This window comes from Pristiophorus japonicus, unplaced genomic scaffold, assembly GCF_044704955.1.
Source record: "Pristiophorus japonicus isolate sPriJap1 unplaced genomic scaffold, sPriJap1.hap1 HAP1_SCAFFOLD_394, whole genome shotgun sequence".
NCBI lineage: Eukaryota > Metazoa > Chordata > Chondrichthyes > Pristiophoridae > Pristiophorus > Pristiophorus japonicus.
The window spans coordinates 584,564-592,916 of record NW_027253805.1 but is presented as its reverse complement, the minus strand read 5'-3'; the positions used below and the strand labels follow the sequence as shown (position 1 = coordinate 592,916).

The following is an 8,353-nucleotide window of genomic DNA, read 5'->3' as shown; positions in this document are numbered from 1 at the left end:
AGGTAGAGAGTGGGTGACCAACATACAGAAGAGGAAGACTAGCCAGACAGTGCAGGAGTTCCCTGAGTCCATCTCGTTCACCAACCGGTATTCTTTTCTTAATACTGGTGGGCGCGATGACGCCTCTGGGGAATGCTACCTTCAGGGATCTGTGGACATGCACTCCAAGGTCCTTTTGTTCATCTACAGTTATCAATGTTCTACCATTTAATGTGTATTCCCATCCTATGTTAGCCCTCTCCAAATGCATTACTTCACACTTCTCTTGATTGAATTCCATTTGCCACTGTTCTGTCCACCTGACCACTTCATTGATATCTTGCTGCAGTCTACAGCTTTCTTCTTCATTATCAACCACACAGCCTATTTTGTATCATCTGCAAACTTCTTAATCATACCCTTTACATTCAAATCTAAATCATTGATACATACCTGTGGAACCCTCCTGGAAGCAACCTTCTAGTCACAACAAACACCCGTCAACCATTACCTTTTGCTTCCTGCCTCTGAGCCAATTTTGGATCCAATTTGCCACTCTCCCTTCGACCAAATGGGCTTTTACTTTCGTGACCAGTCTGTCATGTGGGACATTATCAAAAGCCTTGATAGAATCCTCATACACTACATCAAATGCTGTACCCTCGTCGACCCTACTTGTTACCTCCTCAAAAAATGCAATCAAGTTAGTCAGATACAACGTTCCCTTTACAAATCCATGCTGACTCCCCTTGATGAATCGGTGTCTTTCTAAATGAACGTTGATACTGTCTCTTAGAATTTTCTCCAGTCATTTTCTCACCACACATGTTAGGCTGACTGGCCTATAATTACTCGGTCTATTATTTTCTCCCTCTTTAAAGAAAGGTACAACGTTATCTGTCCTCTAGTCTTCTGGCATCACACCCGTAGCCAGAGAGGATTGGCAAATGATGGCTAGAGCTCTGCTATTTCCTCTTTTGCTTCTCTTAACAGCCTGGGATACATTAAATCCGGGTCTGGGGAATTATCCAATTTCAAAGCTGCTAAACCCCTTAATACTTCCTCTCTCACTATGTTTATTTGATCTGATATATCACACTCCTCTCTGATTGCAATGTCTGCATCGCCCCTCTCTTTTTTGAAAACAGATGCAAAGTATTCTTTAAGAATGATATCCATGTCTTCCGCATCCACATATAGATTTTTTTATGTTCTCAAAAAGATCCTACACTTTTTTTTAGTTATCCTCTTGCTCTTAATGTATTTAGAAAACGTCTTTGGGTTTTCTTTGATTTTGTTTGCCAAAATATTTTCATTCTCTGTCTTTGCTTTCCTAATTTCCTTTTTAATTTCATTCCTGCACTTCCTATACTCCTCCAGGCTTTCTGCAGTATTGAGCAATCGGTATATGTCATAAGTCTCCATTTCTTTTCTTTATGCTACCCTGTATGCGCCTTGACAATTAGGAATCCCTGGGTTTGTTAGTCCCACACTTTCTCTTTGAGGGAACATACTTGCTCTGTACCCTCAAGTTCTCCTCCTTGAATGCCTCCCACTTTTCTGATACTGCTTTTTCTTCAAGTGGTTGTTGGAGGCCAATTATCCCAGCCCCAGGTCATCGCTGCAGGAGTTCCTCAGAGCAGTGTCCTAGGCCCAAGCAGCTTCACTTGCTTCATCAATGACCTTCCCTCCATCATAAGGTCAGAAGTGGGGATGTTCGCTGATGACTGCACAGTGTTCAGTGCCATTCGCAACTCCTCAGAAAATGAAGCAGTCCATGCCCACATGCAGCAAGACTTGGACAACATTCAGGCTTGGACTGAAAAGTGGCAAGTAACATTCGCACCACACAAGTGCCAGGCAATGACTATCTCCAACCAGCGAGAGTTGAATCACCGCCCCGTGATATTTAACGGCATTGGCATCGTCGAATCCCCCACCATCAACATCCTGGGGCTCACCATTGACCAGAAACTCAACTATGTCGGATTGCACTCCACTCGAACTTTCTGTGCGAGCAACATTTGAGTGGAACACGTGACAGCGAGGTAGATGCACGCCGGCACTTCCTGGACAGCTTCATTCAGAGCCTGTTAAGCGGGGAACAGAGCGCAGAGACCGGCCGAATCCGCCCCCCTCTCCCTCCGAGCAGTTGAGACTTGACCGGGGACGGGAGCAGATCGGACGGGACCGAGGACTGCTTCCAGCTTTTCAATGGATGAATTGGGTGAGTTACTGAGAATGGCTGAGTGTGGACGTAAAAACAAAGGCGAGGGAAAGGGTCAGGAGACAGCGCAAGTGACAGAGAGGAGAAAGTGATGTGGCGGTTAAAGGGGGTGCCTTAGTTATTTGGACTCGGAATCCAGTGTCATATAAAAGGTAATATAAATCTGCATTAAGTGCAGAACTGTTCATAAACATCTGTGGAGGTGTCTGTGTATTAGAATCACAGAATACTGCCACGGATTCTTGGAGCACAGAAGGAGGCGTCTCGGCCCACCGTGTATATGCTGGGTTTCTGATAGGACTACCCAATTAGTCCCACTCCCCTGCTCTTTCCCCATAGCCCAGCAATATTTTCCTTTGACTGTATATATCCAATTCTTTTTTGAAAATTACTATTGTATCTCTTTCCACCGCCCTTTTAAAGCAACGCATTCCGGATCATAACAGCTCGTTGGGTAGTTACGTACCTTTTGATCCCCCTCCCCTTTCATGCCAATGATCTTAAATCTTTGACTCGTGGTTATCAACGCATGTTATCCTTAAAACCATTTTCTAACCATCCCTGTATCGATTGGTAAATATCTTTAGTTTTACTTAACACGTGTAAACGGGAGACAATGTTGTAATATGTGGTTTCAAAATATCAGTGAGAGGGAGAAAGTTTCCTTTACAAGCATGGCGTGCCAATGTGCCTTAATATTACAAAGCGAACCTACTGAGTAATATCTTTGTAAATAAATGGCGGGGATAGATTCTTTGAAACGCAAATTAAAGTGAAGTGACACGAATTTCCAAACACTTCTTTTGCCATTGGGCGGTTGTAAGTTGTCAACAAGCTCGGAGAACGGAAACGTGAAATATATCATCGCTAGCCTCGGCTGACTGCGGTTTGCAATCTGCAGAATGCCGTTGAAAGTAGGTCCCATTTCGCCAGTCACTGATAAGAATCGAGGTGAAAACCAGACGGCGAGCAAAGTTTAAAAAATATTAAGCCCAACGCGGGGTGTCAATCAAAGCTAAATGTTTAAAAATGCTGGCGACTACATAATTCTCAAGTGGAGTTTTGAGTGAATTGAAAGCCACTGCTATTTTAATCAGATCACAGTGAGTTTGAACACACTTCCCTGTGTAATAAAACTGAAGAGGTCTCAACATCTGCGTGCAGCAGCTAATACAGAGTAAAAGCAAAATGCTTCAACTTGCAGAGACAGAAGCAACCCGTTTCCGTTTGTGGGCAACTCACTTCCACCAGCTTTGGATCTATATGAGTAAGATGATTTTCCCCTTTGCACGTAAGCAGCGATTACTGTGTCTGTTGCAACGTCTGCTACGGCCACGGGTCTTTGCAAATTAACTTGTTAAATACCAGTCTGTGTAGGATTGTAGACGTCATCGATGGTTAAAGGTTAGATTTCACCATCCTGCTGCTTCTTCTCCACTGATTAAAACACACACATGTACTCAGAATCGCTCACTGATATCCTTCTCTGTCTCATCTCACACACACACACAGACACATACGCAGTCACTCTGATATACACTTTCTCTACCTCTCTCTCACAGTTACAAACACGGACACAGTCACTCGCAGATACACGCGTGCATGCTCTCATTTTGTCTCACACATACAATCATTCAATTAATGATATAGACACACATTCTCTATCTCTGTCTGTGTGTGACTTTCTCTCTCTTTTTCACACATATACCAATTTACTCAGTGAGGTACAAATGCATCCTTTGTCTCTCTCCCTGTTTGTGAGTATGTGTTCCTCTCTCTCACGCACACTCAGAGTAACTCAGAGATGCACAGACGCAGTATCTGTCTCTGTTTCTGAGTCTCTCTCCCACACACACACTCACTTATATGCGTGCGCATTTTCTCTCTCTCTCTCTCTCTCTCTCTCATGCACACACTCACACAGAGTCACTCAATGATACACACACATTCTCTATCTCAGTCTCTCTATCTCTCTCACACACACAAAGGCGATCTTTAAATATCGCAGCCAGATTATTTTTCAGCACAGGAACGAGCTGTATCGGATGCTAGCGCCTTGTACTCCATACTAAAAAAGACAAATTTGGCCCTAAGCCAAGAGAAAACCTTTTTACTTTAAAGGCCACAGATTGCAAACAGACCTTGCTGAACACTGAATTTATATTTTATTGTGGCTTTGTCTTCCAATCATAGAATCATAGATATTTACGGCACGGACGGAGTCCATTCGGCCCATCCTATCACTGTGGGCTGAAAAAGCCAGACTATTCCCATTTTCCAGTTCTTGGTCCGTAGTCCTGTCGGTTACGGCACCTCACGTGCATATCCAAGTACTTTTTTTTAATGCAATGAGGGTTTCTGCCCCTACCACCCTTTCATGCAGTGAGTTACAGATCCCCACCACCCTCTAGGTAAAAAAGGTCTCCTCAACTACCCTCTAATCCTTCCACCAATTACTTTAAATCTATGTCTCCTGGTTGTTGATCCCTCTACCAAGGGAAACTGGTCCTTCCTATCCACTCTACCTAGGCCCCTCATAATTTAATACAGCTCAATTAAGTCTCCCCGGTCTTCTCTGTTCCAAAGAAAACAACCACAGCCTGTCCTCTTTTTCCTTTAAGCTAAACCACCAGTCCAGGCAACTTCCTCGGAAATCTCCTCTGTACCCTCTCTGGTACAGTCACATATTTCCTGTAATGTGGCGACCAGAACTGTATGCAGTGCTCTAGCTGTGTCCTAATTAGTGTTTTATACTGTTGAAGTACAACGTCCCTACTCTTATATTTTATCTGTCCTGGCTAATAAAGGCAAGTATTCCATTTGCCTACTTAACCACGTTATTTACCTGGCCTGCTACCTTCAGGGATCAATGGACCTCCACTCCAAGGTCCCTTTGTTGCTGTACACTTTTCAGTGTCCTATCATTTAATGTGTATTATTTTGCCTTGCTAGCCCTCCCCAAATGCATTACCCCATCTCCGGATTAAATTCCATTTGCCACTTTTCTGGCCAGCTGACCTGTCAATTGATATCCTCCCGCAGTCTGCAGCTTTCTTCCTCACCATCAACTACATGGTCAAGTTTTAGTTCATCTGCAAACTTTTTAATTATGTCCCGTATATTAAAGTATGAATCGTTGAGGTATACCACAAAAAGCAAGGGACCTAGTACCGAGCCTTCTGGAACTCCACTGTAAACAATCTTCCAGTCACAAAAACACCCGTCGACTATTACCCTTTGCTCATTACCACTGAGCTCATTTTGGATCCATTTTGCCACTTTCCATCGATCTCTTAGCTTTTACTTTTCTGATCAGTCTGCCATGTAGGTTCTTGTAACAAGCCTTGCTAAAATATATGTAGCCTACCAAAAGAATCGCTACATTCATCGATTCTCCTTGCTACCTCCTCAAAAAATTCAATCAATTTAGTCAGACCTTCACTTTACAAATCCATGCTGACTGTCCTTGGTTAATCCATCACTTTCTACTTGGAATACTTACCTTTATTAGTCGAGGCATGGAATGCAGTAGCAAGGAGTTTATGCTTGAACTGTATAAAACACTAGATAGGCCGGAGCTGGCGTACTGCGTGCAGTTCTGATCACCACATTACAGGAAAAATGTGATTGCACTCGAAATGGTGCAACAAAGATTTACAAGAATGTTGTCTGGACTGGAGAATTTTGGCCAGGAGGAAAGATTGGAGATGCTGGGTCAGTTTTCTTTGGAACAGATAGGGATGAGCGGAAACCTGATTATGGTGTATAAAAGTATGAGGGGCCTGGATAGAGTGGATAGGAAGAACCTATTTCCGTTGGCAGAAGGGTTAACAACTAGAGGCATAGATTTAAAGTAATTGGGGGAAGTGTAGAGGAGACATCAGGGGATAGTTCTTCACTCAGAGGATGGTGGGAGTCTGGGACCCACTGCCTGAAAGGATAGTAGAGACAGAAACCTTCACCACATTAAAAAAAATATTTGGAAATGCACTTAAAGTGGCGTAATCTACAGGGCTACGGACCAAGAGTAGATAGTGGGATTGGGCTGGATAGCTCTTGGTCAGCTGGCGCGGACACAATGGGCCAAAATGGCCTCCTTCCGTGCTGTAAATTTTATGATTATATGATTATATAAATGGCCTCTTGTTTTCCAACGGTGCCTGCAAGACGAATCACTTGATTAACAGAAGTTGAAAGACACGTTCATTTTAAGCACAGTTCAGTTAAAGAAATGCTGCCTAATCTTCAAAATACAGAAAACATTTTAAAAGTGGTGATTTGAAATGTTATATTTTGTAGCAAATCGGAAGGGTTGCAACTCTACAGGACCGTGACCAATATTCTCTTGTGAGGGACAGGTGGTGGGGCGGTTTGCTGGTGCTGTTGGGGAGGGTTTAATCTAGCTTGACAGGGGGATGATTAGATTCAGAAGGGAGGGCAGAAAAGATGGAAAAGGAAGGCAGAGCGTTAGTAAGTGAGTTTGGAAGTCAGAGGAAACAAAGGCTAAACAGTAGACAACAAAGTCCTTTGGCAGTGTGCAATGTACTTGTATCAATGCAAGGAGCCAAGGGAATAAGGAAATGAACTGGTGGCACAGGTAGACACATGGAAGTATGATATCAAAGCTATTGCTGAAACATGGCTCGACATTCCTGATTACAGGGTTTTCAGGCGGGATAAAATAGGAGGGTGGATCACAATATTAGTTAAAGAAACAATTGCAGCTGTGAGGAGGGTTGATATGTTACAATGATCATTAAATGAGCCATAGAGGTTGAATTGAAGAACAAAAAAAGGGCAATCACACTGCTGGAAATGTACTATTATGGGCAGAGGCAGATCGAAGAAGAACTATGTAGGCTAATAACTGAGAAGTGCAAATATAATAGGACAGTGATAGTTGGGAATCTCAACTACCCTAACAATAACTGGGATAGAATCAGTGTAAAAACTATGGAGGATGCAGAATCCTTAGAACGCATTCAGGAGAACTTATTTAGCCTGATCTATCTTTGTCCTTTTCCATAACTATGCTAAATCTATCCGAATAATGATCACTACCACCAAAATGCCCTCCCACCGTTACCCCTTCCACCTGCCCAGCTTCATTCCCTAACACGAAGTACAGAACGGCCCCTCTCTTTCTGGGCTGCCTAATTACTGGCTATGTTTCACTAATAGCTGTGATATCATACTTCTGTCTATTCTATGATATCATGTCTATCTATGCCCTAAAGTCACCTGCCTTATTCACTAGACTCCTTGCGTTGAAGCATATACCATTTAGCACTGTCAAACTCCTTTGTTGTCTATTTTTTAGATTTCCAAACTCACTTAATAATGTTCTGCCTTCCATTTCCAGGTTTGCTTCCCTCCCTTATGAATTTTGTCACAGGTTCCCATCGCCCTGCAATCTCATTTAAACCCTCCCCAATAGCGCAATCGACCCATCCCCTCCCGCAAGGATATTGGTCCCGGCTCTGTTGAGGTGCAAACCATCCAGCTTGTACAGTTCACTCCTCCCCCAGAACCGGTCGCAATGCCTCAGGAATCTTACGCTGTGCCTCCGGCTCCATCTCTCCAGCCTCACATGTATCTGCTCTATCCTCCAACTTCTATAGTCACTAGTACGTGGGATTGGAAGTAATCCAGAGTGTACTATCGTTGAGGTCCTACTTTTCAATCTTTCCCAGCTCCCTACAATCTGCTTGTCAGAGCTCATCCCTCTGTCTGAGTGTGTTTTTGGTACCGATATGGACCACGACATCTGGCTGCTTACCCTCCCCCACCCCCTCAGAATATCCTGCAGCTGCTCACTGACATCCTTGACCCTGGCATGAGGGAGTCAACATGCCATTCTGCAGTCACGTCTGTGGCCACAGAACCGCCTGTCTTTCCCCCTGACTATTGAATCCCCTGTCACTATTGCTTTTCTGAGCTTTCTCCAACCACCCCCCCCCCCCCACCCCTGTACTGTTGAGCCACCCATGTAACTTCATGCAACTGGACTCCAGTTCCCCTTCCTAGTAAATGTATAGACTTATTTGCATTTATAATGCGCATTTTCCCACCTCAGGCTGTCCCAAAGCTCTTTACTGCCAACGAAGTGTTTTTTGAAGTGTAGTCACTCTTGTAATGTTGGAAATA

At 43.7% G+C, this 8,353-nt stretch overlaps 1 protein-coding gene across 1 annotated transcript in view; it reads left to right on the top strand.

Annotated features, from left to right (window-relative positions):
• The first annotated feature begins 2,062 nt into the window (after positions 1–2,062).
• The window catches only part of LOC139250583 (leupaxin-like), a 42,342-nt gene continuing 36,051 nt past the window's right edge, over positions 2,063–8,353 (top strand). Inside the window, exon 1 of the mRNA XM_070872982.1 lies at positions 2,063–2,206. Within this exon, the coding sequence (XP_070729083.1) occupies positions 2,194–2,206 (13 nt within the window). The 5' untranslated portion in view covers positions 2,063–2,193. The remainder of the gene's footprint in view (positions 2,207–8,353) is intronic.